Here is a 20,466-nt window from a genome sequence, read left to right as displayed (position 1 = left end):
GATACTCAATGTATAATTTTTTAAGAAATTAAGTTCCTTTTAGCCCTCACCGGTTTCGCTCAGTGGATAGAGAGTCAGCCTGCAGATTCTAGGGTCCCAGGTTCAATTCCGGTCAAGGGCATGTACCTTGGTTGCGGGCACATCCCCAGTGGGAGGAGTGCAGGAGGCAGCTGGTTGATGTTCCTCTCTCATCGATGTTTCTAACTCTCTATCATCTCTCCCTTCCTTTCTGTAAAAAATCAATAAAATATATTTTTTAAAAAAAGAAAAGAAGTTCCTTTTATAAACTAAATTTCTCTAATTCTATTGTTCATGTAAATCACAGTATATCTCACCCCCTTTACTTATCTATGAATAATCCATTCATAATCGAATAATCCATTTTTATATTTTTATTTAATGCTAAAATGATTCTATATGGAATCTCTTATCTGGAAATGGATTGACCTTTGTTCTTATATGTATTATGTCTTTTGTCCATGAGCTTTCAGTGCAGCTTTTAGATAAGATTTTTGTCAGAATTTATTTCAATGTTTCCCACTTCTTGTCTGACAAATTGCCACAAACTTGTGTTCCTTTCCCGTTCTAAGACTAATGCCCATTTCTACATGTTATCCATATTCTCCTGTTCTGCTTTGCTTGCGTAGTTTTTAATGTAAATTTAAGTAGTTTTGTTATGCCCAGATTTCAAGACCCCCAACAGAACCACCAGGGAGTGCCGAGTCCAATGCAAAAGCATAGAGCCTTTATTCAAGCTGAGCTTGGTCCCTCTGCCTCCACTGACGCAGCGGCAGGATGCGAGAGAGCCCTGAGTCTCGAAAAAACAAAGATTTTATAGGGCTTGGGGTTGGGGGGTGAGGGCTCACTTGGACCACTGATTTGGCCGATTCCAGTTGGTTGAGTGAGGGCCGGGGACTAGTGACTCAAGGGCAGGGTGCAGCTAGGGTCTGGTTACACAAAGACAGGGGGGTGGTCAGCATACTTTTGGCCTTGGGTTTGTTTCCCTTGCATTCCTATTGACTGAGATAAGGGCAGGCTGAGTAACTGATACATTCTGTGTCTTTTTCTTGGAAGAGGAGCTAGGGACACAGCTATCAGTCCCGTTCTGTCCTTTCAGTTTTAACTAGGTTATGTGTGAATACATGAAGTACTTACTTATATTCACAATGATACATTGTCTAATAACCCTTTACAAGTCTTCAGTTTAAAAATTAAACTTCATTGAATAATAAGTTCCAATACTGTTAGAGTATACAAAAAAAGAAAAGGAAAAAATAAGGTGGTTTAAATTAGGTTAAAGTAAATATCTGTAAGAAATGTGGAGGCAGTCCTATGCCTCGCTGTGTGGAGAGATCCTTGGGGAGATTCAGCTTCCCCTTTTGGCTGTTCAGAATGGAGAAGAGCCGTTTGCTGCTGGGTCAGGTCCTGGCTCCTGCAGTCCTGTGCCAGATCTTTGTGGAAGGTTCTCCTTTCGACTTTGGCGCTACGAACTGGACAAGAGCCCTTTGCTCCTGATTGAAAATCGGACATCTTATACACGGAAGTTAACGAAGGAGGGAGCCATGCGGGTGCATACCTCATCAAACAGGCTTCCTCCAATGATGAACCTTATTGTTACTGACATCAGCTGATGCCATAATTGGAGAATGTGCAGATGTAACAGGAACCGGAGCGCTCTCAGCATACAAAGATGTCAAAAAATAGATAGATGCTGCAGCATAGTATTTCATCGTGTAGATGTACCACCACAATTTTCTACTCCATTCATCTACTGATGGGCACTTAGGCTGTTTCCAGATCTTAGCTATGGTGAGTTATGCTGCTATGAACATATGGGTGCACATATCCTTTCTGATTAAGAACAACTTCTTAAGGTGCCAAAAAAGAAGAAGGCCTTAAGAGGAAAACCAGCAAAATGTTTAAAATATTGATTTCTTAATTTTGGGTTGGAAAAGTGGGGGCGACTTATACATGGAAAAATATGGTAAGTCATGTCAGCCAACAAAGGTCATTGCTCTTTCCAAATGGGAGAATATGTAAACACAACCAACAGAAAACATTGTACAGTTTCAAACGCCATAACCTATTAAGAGAAACTGTTATGTAACTGCCGGAAGCCGGTCCATCCTTGCTGCATGACACAGTCGCTGCAGGAAAGAAACATCTGCACAGCATATGTTTCAAGGGACCTGGCATATAGAGCATATTGTTCTTAATATGTTTGCTCTTCTTAGCGCCATGTGTTTTAACCAAGGTCACCTCTCCAAGAAAGGTTGTTTCCCCAGGTGGGGATTTTTCCCTGAGGTTAGGGAGGGGATACAACCCCTTAACTAAGTGCCAGGCGGGCAGTTAATCACTTTAACTACAAACAATCACGCTTAAGCTACATAATCTTTACTCCCTGGAATGGAGATAAGAAACGCCCTAACCTTTGCAATAGAAATTGACAGGATTAAAATCGACTGGTATAAATACAGATGTAACAAGACAATAAACATCAGATCCTAACCAGAACTTCGCTGGAGATCCCGACCAGAACTTGGCTGGAGATCCTGGCTAGAGATCCTGGCTAGGCTGCTGGTCAACTGAAGGCTGTCTCTGTGTCATTCCTTCTTCGCCGACTCCGTCCACACCTTTGGGGACCCCTGGACCTCTGGCACCCAAACAGGGACCCTTAGGGTCAACACACTGTCCTGAGAGTCCACCCTCCCAAGAAGAAGGGACAGAAAGAAAGGTCTCTTTGTAAGAAAGCCTTGTGTATCCCATGAACCAGACAGCGAAAAACGGATTGGAGTACATTAGGACTCCAGAGCCAGAAATACGGCTCAGAAAAGGACTCCAACTTGATGGTACAAGGAGAGGTAATAATGACAATCACCAAGGAGATTTGGAGCCTGTTTTAGAGGCATCTGTTCTTTCTACCCATCATAAAAAAAGCTCTGAGGAACGTGAGTGTAATGATGAAGCTTCTCAGGAAGAGGAGGGGTTTATGGGCATGTCCCCTCTTTTACAAGCCCATCATGCTATGGAAAGAATGGAAGAGTTTGTTTGCAAGGTTTGGGAAGGTCGATGGCGAGTAATCCCTCATGATGTCCTACCAGACTGGCTCAAGGATAATGAGTACCTTTTACATGGACACCGGCCCCCTATGCCTTCTTTCCGGGCCTGTTTTCAGAGCATTTTCAGAATACACACGGAGACAGGCAACATCTGGACACATCTCTTAGGTTGTGTATTCTTCCTGTGCCTGGGGATCTTTTATATGTTTCGCCCAAACATCTTCTTTGTGGCCCCTCTGCAAGAAAAGGTGGTCTTTGGCTTATTCTTCTTGGGGGCCATTCTCTGCCTTTCTTTTTCATGGCTCTTCCACACAGTCTACTGCCACTCAGAAGGGGTCTCCCGACTCTTCTCTAAACTGGATTACTCTGGTATTGCTCTTCTGATTATGGGAAGTTTTGTTCCTTGGCTTTATTATTCGTTCTACTGTAACCCACAAGCTTGCTTCATCTACTTGATTATCGTCTGTGTGCTGGGCATCGCAACCATTATAGTCTCCCAGTGGGACATGTTTGCCATCCCCCAGTATCGAGGAGTACGAGCAGGAGTGTTTTTGGGACTTGGCCTGAGTGGAATCATTCCTGCCTTGCACTATATCATCTTGGAGGGGTTCCTGAAGGCTGCCACCATAGGACAGATGGGCTGGTTGATGCTGATGGCCAGTCTCTATATCACGGGGGCTGCCCTGTATGCTGCCCGCATTCCCGAAAGCTTCTTTCCTGGCAAGTGTGACATCTGGTTTCACTCTCATCAGCTCTTCCACATCTTTGTGGTTGCTGGCGCTTTTGTTCACTTCCATGGAGTCTCAAACCTCCAGGAGTTCCGCTTCATGATCGGTGGAGGTTGCAGTGAAGAGGATGCACTGTGACACCTGCAGTAACCAGGGCTGGGACCCTGAACCAGGGCCTGCTGCACCTGCAGGCTTTTCCCTTCCTGCATGTAACTGAAATAATAGCAAAATAAAGGGGAGAATATGTCCAGCAAAAAAAAAAAAGAAAGAAATGTGGAATTTTATCACTGGTAAATTCTCAACTCTGTTGTAGAATACTGAACAAAAAATGTACTTTACTCGCCATTGTGTCCTCAGTGCCTAGCATAATGCCTTCTGGGTTGAATGGATAGATAGATAAATGGATGGATGGGCAGATGAATGGAAAAATGAAGGAAAGAATAAGGCTTTATGAATCAATGACCTTCTCATTTTATGCATAGAAAAATGTGCTGTTATGTATGTGATTTGCTAAAGGTCAAAATCATTAAAAGGGAGAGCCAGTTTTAGAATTTAAGCTTCCTCAGTACTCTGCTCTTCATCCCAGTACAAAGAGGAAGACTGAATCTTCAGGTCAAAGGGAATGTCTTCAAGAGTATATTAATAATCTCAGGACTGAACATGAGGCTTACTTTTCTATTACAGAGTGAATTAAACTGTTCTTGAAATATTTCCTTATTTCACTGAATAAAAATATTTCTTCACCTTGCCACAAGAAAAATATATGAGTATTCCTATTGTATAGATTATTGATATAGCATTCCAGTAAACAAATAATTCTAGTAAGTAAAAAGTTTGTATTATACATATGCTACTCATTATAAAATTCCAAATTTCCTCAACATTAAATTATGCTGAAGGGGGGACACCTTCTTTATTTCATAGAGGAGAAAACTGCTTCAGTGTTGTGCAGGACTGACTGCATTAGCATCAAATATAAAGTGCCTGGTCAAATAATGCTGATCACCGGATGACAGATAGCATCTAGTACACTCCACAGTACACTCTTAGGTATAAGTGTTGCAAATCTCCATAGCATACTTACTAGCCTAACAAACATTTCCACAAGTCCCCCATTTTGCCCCATACTCTCAACTAATAAAATCTGCTATAAATGTTTTTTTCTGAAAACAAAATTTTTTTTCCAGAAACCCAAAGGATACACAAAGGACAGGCTTTTCTTTCCCCGTGTCCCTTTGGTTGACATCTAGGACACAGGGATTGACATAGTCAAGGGCTGTCTCTGCTGGAAGTAATGAATAATATATGCTCGATTAAGTTAGCTATTTCGGTTACAGAAGCAGCTAGCTGAATGACAATGTATAAGTATATGGCTCACCTTGGTTAAGTAACAGAATACAAATATAAGTCATATGTCATGATATCTGCCACATATGATTTAGAAGTGGATGAGGTGATGAGTGAGGGAAAGTGGAAAGAAGAGTCTATTGGTTTTGTTAGAGATGCTACACAAGGTACCACAGACTAAATGCCTTAAAAAAAGAAATGTACCCTCCTGCAGTTCTTGACACTAGAAGATCAAGGTGTCATCAGGTTGGTTCCTTCAAGGTCTCTTTCCCTGTCTTGTAGATGGCCGTCTTCTAGTGTCTTCATGTGGTCTTCCCTCTATCTTTGTCTGCATCCTCGTCCCCTCTTCGTATTAGGACACCAGTCTTATTAAATTAAGGTCCATCTATATCAGTGGTTCCCAATCTTTTTTTTTTAACTATGCCCCACCCAAGCATCTCTAAAATCTTGATGCCCACCACCCCCCTCCCCCCCATGACATGTAATTCTTATTATTCAAAAAGTGCACTCCTATTCATGTGGAGAAAGCCTAAAAGGCCATTAATTTGTTCTAAACAAGCTTCCAAAGAGCATGGAATCCATGAAAGAGAAAAATAAAAGAACAAAAGGACAGGTGAAATACTGAGGAAGAAATCACTAAGAAATTGTTTAAAAAATAATATGAAGTGATATGAAAAAATAGCAAATAAAGTCTTCAAACATATAATAGAGAACTGAAATACATAAATATGTCACAATATGTATTTATATACCGTGCATGAGGAACCTAGTACCATAAGAAATGTAAAAAAATTCACTATTAATAACTCATTCTTAAATTGCCCCCCTTAAAAATCAAATGGCCCCCCCATGGGGTGTGTGCTCCACGTTGGGAACCACTGATCTATATGACCTCATTGAAATATAATTAGCTCCTTAAAGACCTATCTCTAGAGATAGTCACATTCTGAAGTACTTGAGGGTTAGGGCTTTACCATATGAATTTTAGGGGGACACAATTCAGTCTATAACAAAGTCATTACTTAAGATTTTTAGAAATGTGTCCCTCTGATTAAGTCATTTCATAGTTTCTGGTAGCTTCCTGGAGCTAACGAGGATCTCTGCTCTGTTTTGCAGATGTGAGGTCTTGGCAAGTGTGAGTAGTATTAATTGAGGAACTAGGGTGGTGCTTCTCTTCACTCCATTCTATAACAGTTCATCCTTTAGCTGAAAGGAAATTGAGGAAACTAATTCTCTGTTTGTTTGACTTGGATATTTTCCTTCTTTTTCTCATCCCTTGTTGGCAGTTAGCTACTGAGCCCTTTTCATTTTACTTTCTATTCTAGCTCTTTCTTCATTCCTGCCTTAGAAGAAACAGTTTCTGTTAAAATTATTGCACCTTTCCATTTTTACATAATCTTTGCAGAAATGGACAATACCATTATTTAAAGTGCCTAGCATGCCATAGCTGGGTTGGCTCAGTGGATGGAGCGTCAGCCTGCGGACTGAAGGGTCCCGGGTTCGATTCTGGTCAGGGGCATGTGCCTTGGTTGCTGGCGCATCCCCAGTGGGGGGTGTGCAGGAGGCAGCTGGTCGATGTTTCTCTCTCATTGATGTTTCTAACTCTCTGTCCCTCTCCCTTCCTCTCTGTAAGAAATCAATAAAATATATTTAAAAAAAAATAAAGTGCCTAGCAGGACAACTTCCTCCCTGCAACATAGTGCCTATAAGTAACTTTAACCCCTTCAGTTTTTTATGATAGCCTGTTCCCAGTAATCTACAGTTTCTATTTACCATTATTTTTTGTGACCAAGATTTTAGCAAACGTCACATATCACTGTTTTTCATTTTTGTGTGTCCTGAATGAAAAATGAATTTCACTGAGGATTTTGTAAATTAGTTCAAAGGGGGTTTGCCTCTCAGAACTTCATACCCCTCAGGCAATTGTGTGTATGTCTTTTCCTCTTTATCTCCTTCTCCACCTTTCCCCTTCCCTGCTTGTGGTCACCTCCTTAATACATTTCTGTGCTCCAGAAAAACCTCTCACCCACAATTTTTCAAGACAAACTTAGCACTGTTCCTTCTATTCAAACTGTAGCCCTGTTATTTAAATAATTCCAAACTTGCAAATTCCCATCTATATCTATTCCCTGTCTCAGCAAACAAAATATCCTTTATATACTCAATTTCACTTTCCATCAAGTCAGGAGAGCTTATAAATAGAAAAGTAATGTTGTTGTTTTCTGTCACGCTATTTTGCACAAACCCTTTACGTGTGTGATTTTAATTACGTGTTCTAAGTCTTTTCAGATGTCTTCCTGTTACTGATTTATTTCATTCCTGTAAAGGTTTCAGAGACTTTTCTCTCCTACTTTGCTTAGAGATTAGATCCCAAAAGGACTATGAGTGTCTGTACTTCTACATGCTGTATGCAGTGTATTTCCAAATGATTGGGTTTTTCTAATCCTTTGTAGTCCTCCAAACCCTGTCTTTAATCTGTTTTTATTTGGGAATACTTAGAACAGGTGAAATAATACATTGTGAATGCTTCTTACCTTTTTATTCTCAGGTATTAACCTCGGATTATTTCTGCTTCATTATTTCATCATTCTTCAACATGATCTGGCAGCATTTTACAAATCTCTGAAATAGGAATTTCTAAATCCTTTTGCCACAGCCAACTAAGCCTAGATGATAATGATTGTTGCTGACACTTTAAAGAAACACCAGGCATGCTTCACATGCTAAATCTGTAAAGGAAAAGGGCACCCAAAAAGAACTGAGGATGATGGACAGAATAGCAGTTGCATACCAATGGGAATAGGGACGCCAATATTAATTAGAAGAAGGAAAAAGGTCCTTCAAGTGCTACCATGCTGATTAAAAAGCAGAAAATCAGTTAGGAGATAATAATTCCCTTCATATACAGTGCCTTGCTGAAAATTGAAAACTGATCATTGTAAGAAAATAAATGTCTGTTATTTAAGCCACCACACTATATGATATGTTATTATAGCAGCCCAAGCTAAGACAGTTATTATATTTTAGCTATTAAAACATAATTATAATTTTGATAGTTTTCCTCAGATCCTTAAAAGCATCATTTTTAAATAACCTTTATATCAATGCTGTGAGATTCATCTCATTTTACATATGAGAAAACTGAGACTTAAAGAGGTTAAATAACTTCCGCAAGATCACACAGATAATTTGCTAGAAAAGTTGTGACTAAAACTTATAGCTCCTGGTTCTTCATCCATTCATTTATCACAGCACCATAGTTAACTATATGAAGACTCTTATGACCAGCACTACCTATGACTGTTAAAAATATGACCAGTGTTATAGACTATAATGCACAGTGCAAAATTATCAATATAATATTAATTTTTGCAATATAGAGAGAATCTGAAGAGAAACTTGATAATGTTCTCTCAGTAGCCTGTAGGAGGTTGAAGGTATATTTTATACAAGCTATCATAGCCCTATACCCTATATGAGAATGTCAATCATTACTATATTATTCATGTATTTATTTATTCATTTATTCAAAGGAGGGCCATCCTGTGCTGTGTGTATTCTTCTATGCTATAGAGATATAGGTTAAACAAAACTGATGTGTCCAAGACCCTCAAAGGATTTACATTCTGGCAGGACACAAAGACTCTCTAGAATCTCTCTATATAAAACCTTAAGCTACTGATCGTCGGCTTGACCGCTCAACCGGTAGCTATGACCCACACTAAAAACCAGGGGGCAGATGCTCAAGACAGGAGCTACCCTCTACTGGTCAGTGCACTCCCACAGCAGGAGCGCCACTCAGCGGATGGGCGTCAGATGCTGGGCTCATGGCTGGTAAGTCCAGCTGCAAGGGCATGAGCCTCTCCTGCCTCTGAGGCAGTGCTACCCAGCGGTAGCAGCAGGCACAGTGGGGCCAGGATGAGCGGGAGCAGAGCAGCACTGGGCCCTGGTTCTGGCTCCTCCCCAGCCTCTTGCTTCTTTGTGCACTACTACATCCCTTGGGGGGATGTCAGACTGCTGGTTTTGGCCCGATCCCTGAAGGCCCAAAACCAGCAGTCCAACATCCCCTGAGGGGTCCCGGATTGCAAGAGGGCACAGGCCAGGCTGAGGGACTCCACCAGTGCACGAATCTGTGCACCAGGCCTCCAGTAACAAAATAAGGACCAATTGTACTCGGAAACTGAAGGAAATAGAGTAATACGGAAAAAAAAATAACTGCAATGAGGGTCACCTTTAAACAAGGTCATAGTATTAGGGTCACTATTAAACAAGGTGATACCTGCTGGAGAATATATCACTATAGCTGAGCTTTTATCAGTTAGAAGAAATAAGGCCAAAAAAATAAAAAACGAAAGAAAGAAAAGACCTGGATGAAGAGCACCCCAGACAGGAAAGACTAGGTGAGCAATGCCTGGAAAGGGAATGTGGCTGATACTTTGAAGGATCAGAAACAAGAGTGCTGGAGCAGAAAGAACCAAAGGGAGTATGTGATGGGTGAGACTGGAGAATAAGGCAGGAGAAGCAAAACACAGCAGAAGTTTTAAGCAAGAGTAAGAGGATTTGGTTTTATTTTAGAAAGTCACTTTAACTGCTGTTTGGAAGCAAAGTCCAATTAGGTGGTTATTGCAGTTGCTCAGGAGAAAGATAATGATGCTTTCTCAGAGGTTATAGCAGTAGAGATGACAAGCCATGAAAAGGCTCAGGCGTATTTTGGTGACTTGGCCATTAGGATTTTCCTAGGTATTCAGCGGTTCTCAACCTGTGGGTCGTGACCCCTTTGCCGGTCGAACGACCCTTTCACAGGGGTCGCCTAAGACCATCCTGCATATCAGATATTTACATTACGATTCATAACAGTAGCAACATTACAGTTATGAAGTAGCAACGAAAATAATTTTATGGTTGGGTCACAACATGAGGAACTGTATTTAAAGGGCCAGAAGGCTGAGAACCACTGTAGGTATTGAATGGGGCAGTGAAAATGGGGGAAAGCAAAGAAACAAGCCCGCCTTCTAAGTCTCTAACTTCAGGTATTGGAGAGGTGGTGGCGCCACTTACCGAGATTCCCTTCACAGGAAGAAAGCTTTGGGGTGGGGAGCTGGACAAGAGAAAGAGCTTGTTTTAAACATGACATTTTGAGATGTCTTTGAGACAGTCACCTATCTGAGGGGCAGCGGTGGCTTAAAGGGGTTCTTTTAAAGTTTTGCTTGTTCATTTGCCACTTGGCTAATTTTCTGGAGTGATGCAGCATCTGCAATAAGACAGTGGGCAGAGCTCAGAGGGATGTGTGAAGTGTGGAGGGTGCTGCAGTGCAGGAGAGAAAGACGCTGCTTTACTCATCTCATTATTCCTTTTAAGACTGAGAGTTTCAATTCTTTGCCATCCTGGAGGACACATAGCTGGCCAGCAGGAGAGGAGCCTGCTCGTTCTTTATGATTTGCAGATTTGTAGCCCCGAAAAGAACACTTTCAGTTTAAAGGTACATGCAGTCCTACGCAGTTTGGCTCAGTGGATAGAGCGTCGGCCTGAGGACTGAAGGGTGCTATGTTTGATTCTAGTCAAGGGCACATGCCCGGGTTGTGGGCTCCATCCCCAGTGGGTGGCGTGCAGGAGGCAGCTGATCAATGATTCTCTCTCATCAGTGATGTTTCTCTCTCTCTCTCCCTCTCCCTTTCTCTCTGAAAATCAATAAAAAAATAATAATAATTTTAAAAATAACAAATAAAAGATAAAAATACATGCAAGGATGAAGAGTTTAGAGTTGGAAAAAAATTAAAAATCATAGGGAAATCAGTTGCTAGAAACAAGACAAAGAAGGAGAGGGCTAGAATAAGCTGTACTTTGTGAACTAAACACAAAAAATAAAATCACTGAGTTATGGCAAGAGGATTATGGGACTAAATAAATCATATTTTAAGTTTTAAAACTCCAATTGTTGAAAAAGAATTTGTCACTGTTGAGGAGTGAAGAAATATATCAAAACACAAACAAATATACAAAATACCTAAAGTTCATAAGGGAAAAAAATACACAAGGGTAGTGGAGAGGTCTAGATTAGGGATATAAATTCATGCACTTGAATACCCAAAGATTTACTGTACATAAGGATGTTTTGGTTTGTTTGTTTTTTAATTGTTTTATTGCTTAAAGTATTACAAGGAGTATTATATATGTCTCCTTTTTTTTTTTCCCCTTGACCTTCCCCTAGCCCAGCCGTGGGCAAACTACGGCCCGCGGGCCGATTCGGCCCGATTGAAATGAATAAAACTAAAAAAAAAAAAGACCCTACCCTTTTATGTAATGATGTTTACTTTGAATTTATATTAGTTCACACAAACACTCCATCCATGCTTTTGTTTCGGCCCTCCGGTCTAGTTTAAGAACCCATTGTGGCCCTCGAGTCAGAAAGTTTGCCCACCTCTGCGCCTCTCATACCCCCCAGTGTCTTGTGTCCATTGGTTATGCTTATATGCATGCATACAAGTCCTTCGGTTGATCTCTTACCCACCCCCCGAGCCTTCCCCAGCCTTCCCGCTGTAGTTTGACAGTCTGTTCAATGTTGCTCTGCCTCTGTATCTATTTTTGTTTATCAGTTTATAATGGTCTTAATTATCCATAAATGAGTGAGATCATGTGGTATTTTTCTTTCATTGACTGGCTTATTTCACTTAGCATAATGCTCTGAGAATGTTTTATTTACATTTACTTCCAGAATCAGCCTCTTCTATGTCTTGACAAGACAAATACATATCTATTAGATTTTTAATTGTAATTGAGCATGCTAAATGAGGAAAGAAGCAAAGCCTATTTCTAGGGATCTTGAGAAGCAGAATGTATACAAAATGAACCTTGGGTAATTAAGAATTAAAGTACCCAGTAACTCTATCTATGAACTTGCCTTTGGGATTTTGAGAAATCACTATACCATTTTGGTTTTAAGTCTCTCATCCATAAAATGGATAAATATTGTGGTCAAGAGTTTGTAATGAAGATTTAATAAGTTCATATATATTCATAAGATTTTTAAATGAATGTAAGAAACACTAAGCCTTTTACTAAAATCTGGAAGCCAGCCCACAAGTCGCTGGGGACCTCACTTGCAGGTCCGCCAACTGCCCTGTTATGGAATGTACACACTCTGGAAATCCAATGTACAGCATAATGACTATAATTAACAATATTGTACTATATACTTGAAAGTCACTAAAAGAGTAAATCTTAAATGTAGTCACCACAAAAAAAAGAGAGATAATTATGTGAAATGGTGGAGGTGTTTGTTAACTAATCCTACTGTGATAATCACCTCATGATATACACATGTATCAAATCGTCATATTGTATTTTTAATTTACATAATGTTACATGCCAATTATATCTCAATAGAGCTAGAACTAAACTTAAATAAATAAAAGGGCTTGTAAACTTAAAAAAGAATTTTCAGGGGACACAATTCAGTTCATAATAAGCCTAAGTTTTTATCTCTAACCATAATCCCATAACACCAGTTTTTATTCCCTTTGCCTTAATGTACTTCTTTTCTATTTCATCTTGTCTTGCTTTTGATGGCTGCACTCCTTTCTTTTGCTATAGATCGTTGTAAATCTACATACACAAACTCGTGGTTTGGGCTTGACATAATTACTTACAGGTATTGCTCTAAGCTAATGTTATTTAGATATACATCTTGGATTGGGCAACAGTGTTAAATTTCTCAGATAACACTAAAATAATATGCCTATAGGCTCATCTAATTTTGAAATTACTGGCAAAATTCAACTCTTCTGGAACATTGTGCACTTTTTTTCACAGGTTTTACTCCTTAGTTCTTATTTTCTCACTGGGAATGATATTTTTAACCACAGCCTTTGAAACTGAAGCAGCAAAACCCAACCTAAATACCTCAGAAAGTGGTACTGTAGATTTTGATGCTTTTCATTAAAGTTTTTTTTTCATATCTTACTCATAAAAATATTTTACTTTGCTAATATGCAGTTAAAATAAACAGGCCTATAATTTTGACCTAAAAAGATATAATTACCACTTGAGAACATTTGGGCTGACAAAAGGTATAGAGAAGTGATAGGGTATGTGTGGTCCATGGGATGGTTCTTCCAATAATATACTCTGAGGAGGTTCTAATCAAAACAAGAAGTTCCTTGTCATGTAGAGTTAAATTTCCATTCAGACATTTTAAAAGAATAAATAATACCCTGAAGACTGTAACTCCTAAACTTATTTTATGGTTGGCAGTATTTTATTTCATTTCCTAGACTGATTTTTTTTTCTTTTATGTCCCAAACCTCAAAATCATCTATCCTGCACTAACTTAACATGGCAGATAAGAACAGCCGCAGGCATTCCAGTCTAACCTATACAGGATACAAAAATCAAAGGTCTTTTTTTCCTTTTAATACATGAAGAAAAGGTACCCAAAGCTGCTTCTCACTAAGGATGACATGCATTTCAACCCTGCCTATATAATTAAAATGGATTCTTAACTATAAGAAATAGGCAATGTTACTGCAAGTGCTTCTTCATTTGTCCCACCTCCCTTATTCCTCCTACTGGTAAGTTTCTGTGCCAAGGACAATGGATGGCTACAATGTCCACATTACCATGAAAAATAAATCCCATTGCCTCAGAAGCTGGATAAGTCTTTCAGCTTCATGAATACCCAATATCAATCAATCTTAAAGAAAAACATTTAGAATTCTTTTTATTTGAGTAAAGGCCCTAGGGAGAGGAGAGAATGAAGAGGTGTTATTTAATGGGAATAGAGTTTCAATTTCACCAGATGTAAAGAGTTCTAGAGATGGATGGTGGAGATGGCTGCATAACAATATTAATTAGTATAACTGGCCCTAACCGGTTTAGCTCAGTGGATAGAGTGTTGGCCTATGAATTGAAAAGTCCCGGGTTCGATTCTGGTCGAGGGCATGTACCTTGGTTGCGGGCACATCCCCAGTAGGAGGTGTGCAGGAGGCAGCTGATCAATGTTTCTCTCACATTTATGTTTCTAACTCTCTATCCCTCTCCCTTTCTTTCTTCCTCTCTGTAAAAAATCAATAAAATATATTTAAAAATTTTTTTAAAAAGTTAGTATAACTGAACTTAAAATGATTAAGATGATAAATCTCATATTATGTACTAGAGGCCCGATGTGTGAAGATTCATGCAAGAATGGGCCTTCCTTCCCTTGGCTGCCGGCACTGCCTTCTCTCTGGCCAGAGCTTCCTTTCCGCCTTCCCACACTGCCCAGAGGCCCTGAGGGGCTGGGGTGGTGCAGAACGCCTGCATCATTGCCATGGCGACGCAAGTGTCCTGCCTCGCCCCTGGCCGCTCAGCACCTGCGTATGCAAATTAACCTGCCATCTTTGTTGGGTTAATTTGCATACTCCTGATTGGCTGGTGGGCATCTCAAAGGTACGGTCAATTTGCAACTTTCTCTTTTGTTAGTGTAGATGTTTATCACAATAAAATTTTGAAAAAAAATTCAGGGGCTGTTATATCTTATCTCTTGATACAATAATTTGCACCTAATTAGATTCAAAAGAAAGTCCCAAAAGCTTACTTTATTTTACTGTATCTGAAACTATGAAAGATACTTGGGAGCATACTGGATATGAACTACAAAAGCAGAAATCTAAAGTTACAAAAAAGGATTATTGTACTTAATGCAGATCATTTATCAATCTGGCGATACCACTCTTTGTCAACTGGTATTTCCTTTGTTTGCATCTGTTTGCTCAAAATGAATACACAACCTTCTGAAACCCCTGTTTAGTCCCCAGAAAAGTAAGGTTTTATATCTACCTCTTAATCTGCATCTTGATTAAACCATTAACTGTTACCTCAGTGCATACAGAAATCAGTTGTATCTTCTCTACCTCCTTTTCATTCAAAGGTCCCTATTTGAAATTTTAAAAAATTCACCTTTTCAACAAACTTTACTAAGTGAATAATAAAAATCAGAGCCTAGGATTTATAGATTAGTCTTTTTTTCTAAGATTTGCCTTTTTTTATTTGGCTTATAACGATTTTTATTTTAATTATAGTTGGTATACAATATTATATTAGTTATATTAGCTTCAGGTGTACACATTGTGATTCAACATTTTTATATATCATATTGTGATTGCCCCACTAATTCTAGTAATCATCTGTCATTGTCAATCAATCTTTATGTCAAGTTGTAATAAAATTTGTCAAAACATGGTGACAGATTTGCATTATCTCTATCCCACTCTCCTATCTTGCCTAAAAATCTCAGGAGTTTCAAGAGCTCTGCCAACTTTCCTGCTTAGCATTTATACCCTGTCTGTGCTAATGCCACTATCCAGCCATGACCCACACAGGGGAACTGCTCACAGCACTTTCACGTTTATCATTTCTCAAGGTTTGTGCTGCAAAGTACTCTTTTACTTGACATTTTGTGAGGGACAGGATTACAATTTCAATTTAATCATTTCAGCATTTCACAAAGCAAGGCAATTTTTGTTCACCCAAGAGCTTGCTTTTGCATTTACAGGAAACCTGGGGTCCTAAGTTTGATATATCTAAAATCACTTCACAAGATTGTGTGAGCAGAGGCCTATGCCTAGGGTCTTTTAGATTTTTTTTAAAAGAAACCTTCTAATAAGTTACTAAATGTTTTGCAACAAGATCCTTAAGACCATATATATGTGAATAATGAGTTTTCTGATACCTCCTGTTCCAGGTGCATTTTAACAATAAAATTCTGCACATTTGCTTTAATTTCCCCATGTTCTAGACTTGGCGATTGGAAGCCACTTTAAAAGACTCTCTTAGCCTATGTAGCTCTTCAGCTACTAGTATTGTTGGAAAGCAAGTTTACGCTTAGGGAGTTTGTGGTCAGTCTGTACAAAAACATTCGTTTGCTGATACTATATTTAACATAGTAGCCTGCACTATTCACATTGTCATAGGTAGTAATAAAATATGGCTCTTCTATTCTACAAATATATGAATAAGAAAGAGGAGAGATAAAATGCAGAACTCTGAACACAGATCTTTAGGGGAAAAATACAATTCAAAGAATTCTGAGAAAATCAAAAGACTTAAATACAAAAGACTTTACATGGTAGAGACAATGATGACATTCTATGAGCTACTGATCTGGATTTTCAGCTCTGGTGGCCAATTTCTATCAGCTCAGTACTAGTCACCTGATGGTACAGTGATTAGGCCCTTGGGAAAGCTTTGCCTTCCACACTGATCCATTTCATGCTTTGTCTATTTCTAGAATCGTGTCTCTTGTGATCTTCAATCTTGCCAGCTTTCATTTGAATCTCCAGCTTGTAGTCAAATGACAAGTCCAGCCCTGGCCTGTGGGGCTCAGTTGGTTGGGTGTTGTTCTGTGCACCCACCAAAAGGTTGCTGGTTTGATTCCCAATCAGGCCACATGCCCAAGTTGTGGACTGTATCCCCTGTAGGGGATGTGCAAGAGGCAGCCAATCGATGTTTCCCTCACATAGATATTTTTCTCTCTCCCTCTCCCATCCTCTCTCTCTAAAAATCAATTTTAAAAATCTTTTTTAAAACTGACAAGCCCAGTACACAGATGATATCTTTTCATAGTTCTAAGGTGCTATACAGGCCATTTGTGTCAAGACTCTCTAGTTTGTGTTCTGATCTAACTGTGGGTAAGCCTCAAAATTATTTTAAGGTATTCTGAACATTATATTATTTCTAAACTCCCAAAAGAAGTATGAAAAAATTTAGTAGACAGACCTATTAAACCAAATTTGTTTCAGTTTAATTTAGTGCCACCCATTCACTCAGGTTAGGTAAAGATGGAATGGTGACACAAGCATGTTTCCTTGAGATTTATCATAGCAATGTCCCTTTATTACCTCCCATTTAAAAACATATCTTGACTATTCCGTAGGCATGCTATGGATTTAACTGCACTGCCAGGAAAAATATGATTTTCAGGAAGCTATTGAAAGTAATATTTTTCATGACTTTTAAATTTTCCAAATATAACCTTTTCCTTCTTTTCTTCTAGGTTGTAAAAATGATGATTATTGTTGTGGTGACATTTGCCATCTGCTGGCTGCCCTATCATATTTACTTCATCCTCACTGCAATCTATCACCAACTAAATCGGTGGAAATACATCCAGCAGGTCTACCTGGCGAGCTTTTGGCTGGCCATGAGCTCGACCATGTACAATCCCATCATCTACTGCTGTCTGAATAAAAGGTAAAAACAAAATGGCCCAATGCCAGTTTCTTGTCCCTCCTGGCATCACTGGAAGCATATAATGTTGTTCCAGCTTCTTGGTGTGAATTTAAAATGGAAAAATTCACTGAGAGGAGCACAGAGCTGGATATTTTTCTAGACTCTCCCCTATTACATAAAATACCTCACCCTCAAAACAATGCTCTCAGAGAATCTAACCGGGCAGTTTTTATAGGGGCCAAATCCTCCCTCCAAGCCTTTCATAGTTGTATATGCCAAGGAAAAGGGGATGCACTCATGATGAAGGGGGGGAGCTGAAGATGTGCTCAGGTCCTCAAAGAAATGAAGATACTTCATAGGCCTCCACAGATGATGGCATATGTGAGTGTACTCTACTAAAAGGGGTGTTTTGTAAATAAACTGGTAAATGGAAGATGTCGCTGTGAGTGTGATAGAGGCAACAATACAGACAAGAGGAATTCCAATCTACCTTCCTGCATAAGGAGCTCAGTGAATAAGAGAGGATGCACCATGGGAATGGGTTGTGAAGAAGTTGAGGCGGTCAGGGAAAAGCTATTTTTAAAGTGAAGTTAAAAAAAAGAAAGAAGTAGAAATATTTACAGTTAAATTTAAGGCTAGAAAAAAAAAGTAAAATGTGGTTTTCAGGTAAAAATCACGTAAGTTGTAAGGTCAGCACATGGATGAGTGGGGTTAATTTCATAGGGCTGATAATTTCCTTAATAAACCAATGCGTTTTGAGCTACTTTGAGCACAAGGAGAAACGGAACTTCATCTAAGTAACTGCCTGAGCTAAATTCTAAGCTCTCTTCCCAAGTGGGCCTCCACCACACTGTGCCTTAAGTTTGTTAATTAATTCTTACTCTTTTTTTACTCATTGCATAAGCCACATATCAATTCAAGCCACCTACAAGCAGTACATCTTTTTTTGATCAATTTTATTTAATAGTTTACAAAGCCGAGGATTTTACACTTTCACATGTGATTAGATAAAAACCATCATGATTAGGGGGCATTTGAGATCTTGCTCCCTGGTACATGTTGTCAGTTTGGCTCAAATAAACTCTTTAAAAAAAAAACACCCATCAAGTTTAGCAACTAATTCTAACACTAAATAAGACTTTAATTTATAAATGTGTCATATTTAAGTGCCAAGACTAATTCAATTGCACTTATGCAGATGTATACAATTATTGAATAAATGTACACTGTTTCTTTGCTATATTGATTACCTGACGCTGTTCTTTTACTCTTTGAAGACTTGCTTCTCCTTGACAGTAAATTAAGATTCAAAGCAAACAAGAAGAACTTAAAAGACTAGTACCAATGCTGTGGCCTAAATTCTAAGACTGTGACTAGAAAATCAGATTAAAACACTGAGTTGGCTAAATGCCTTACCTAGGGCTTTCTGTGGCAGTGAAAGAAATTTCCTCTTGAAAACATGACTCTTTCTCCCTGTGGCCCACTTCTCAGGTTTCGAGCTGGCTTCAAGAGAGCCTTTCGCTGGTGTCCTTTCATCGAAGTGTCTAGCTATGATGAGCTGGAGCTCAAGGCCACCAGGTTCCACCCCACCAGGCAAAGCAGCCTGTACACGGTGACGAGGATGGAGTCGGTGACAGTGGTGTTTGACCCCAGCGACTCTGTCAACGCCAAATCCAGCCAGAAGAAGAGAGCGACACCAAGAGACCCAAGCTCCAATAGCTGCTCCCGCAGGAATTCCAAGTCCGCCTCCACCACCTCCAGTTTCATAAGCTCACCCTATACCTCCGTGGACGAGTGTCCCTAAATCCATTCCCTGAGGTGAGAGGGTGAGGCCACCGTGGTGGCAGCCTAGGCCCCTTTCTCCTCACTATGTATCAGTCCTGTCCTGCCTACTCTCCTGAAAGAGAAGGGCAATTTTTAGGCAGAGATGCTTCAGTAGGGAAAGGTAGCATATAAATATCATAAAGACATTACTAGGATATTTGCCTCCCTCAAAAAGAAAACAGGCTTTAAATTCATCCTTTGAAAATTCTAAATTATTATATGTAACAAACTGAAAAATACTTGTAAAGTGCTTTGTTTTCCTTTTAAAACTTATAACATACATTAGTGAAACTAAAGTGACATATGATTTTTCCAAAAGATTAAAGAAGCTTTCAAATGCAATGTTGTGAGTGAATACAATCAAAATCTATATAAAATAAAACAACTTCATCTATAGCTATAACAGAAAAAAATGTTAAATGACTAATTTTTCCACTAGAATAATGGAAAAATAACCTCAAAGAGTAGAAATTGATGAGAATTTTTTTGCTCAAGAGAACACATTTTATAGAATGATTTAAAATTTTTAATTTAAAAATTTAAGATTTAAAAATTATCTCCTTGAAATGTAACTGAAAAGGAAATCTAGTCAAATCACTAAGGAGCTACATGTCATTCTCTTTATTTTTTTCTGAGAAAGTTGTTTCAAAAGAAAAATAATAATCATTTACTCCTTGACCATTACATATTTTAAAGTGCCAAACTAAGAAGAGTCAAAATTGAACCTTAAAATGACAAAGCAAATTCCTATGATACTCTTTATTTTATTTTTCATAAATGCTTAAGATGAAAATTTTATTTAACATATTGGGGTGACATTGGTTAATAAAATTATATAGGTTTCAGGTGTACAGTTCTATAATACATCATCTGTATGTTGTATTGTGTTTACCACCCCAAGTCAAGTCTTCTTCCATCACCATTTATTCCCCTCTTTACCCTCTTGTACCTCCCACCCCCACTTTCCCTCAGCAATCACCATATTGTTGTCTCTGTCCATGTGTAGATTATAAAACACTAAACATGCCTTCTAATGAAGAAGGGAAGAATCTCATTTATCTTTGAAACTGCCTACCAATTTTTAGGCAAGAATTAAAAATACTAATTCATAGTTACAATGGCAGACAGGAGCATCTATCTACTCCAAAGGAAAGTGTGTTTCTCCTCCATAACCCAAGGAAAAAGTTTAAGGTGAACATCAACTTTATAAATTATACAGACCTTTACCTCTCCTCTCTTCCCATTGAAGAAAAGAGTGAGGGCTGTAGGAAAATATCATAATATATGCTTAAAGGCAAACCCTT

At 39.0% G+C, this 20,466-nt stretch overlaps 1 protein-coding gene and 1 pseudogene across 1 annotated transcript in view; both read left to right on the top strand.

Annotated features, from left to right (window-relative positions):
• TACR3 (tachykinin receptor 3) overlaps window positions 1–19,142 on the top strand; it is a 55,576-nt gene extending 36,434 nt beyond the window's left edge. The window contains exons 4-5 of the mRNA XM_070429700.1: window positions 17,163–17,359; window positions 18,830–19,142. Coding sequence (XP_070285801.1) covers window positions 17,163–17,359; window positions 18,830–19,142 — 510 coding nt within the window. The remainder of the gene's footprint in view (window positions 1–17,162; window positions 17,360–18,829) is intronic.
• On the top strand, window positions 2,684–3,987 carry LOC139006032 (adiponectin receptor protein 2 pseudogene; annotated as a pseudogene).
• Window positions 19,143–20,466: the final 1,324 nt, after the last annotated feature.

This window comes from Myotis yumanensis, unplaced genomic scaffold, assembly GCF_028538775.1.
Source record: "Myotis yumanensis isolate MYYU_CA2020_CCGP unplaced genomic scaffold, mMyoYum1.0.hap1 SCAF_1, whole genome shotgun sequence".
NCBI classification, from domain to species: domain Eukaryota; kingdom Metazoa; phylum Chordata; class Mammalia; order Chiroptera; family Vespertilionidae; genus Myotis; species Myotis yumanensis.
Note: the sequence above shows the minus strand (reverse complement) of the source record. Positions and strands in the feature narration are given on the sequence as shown.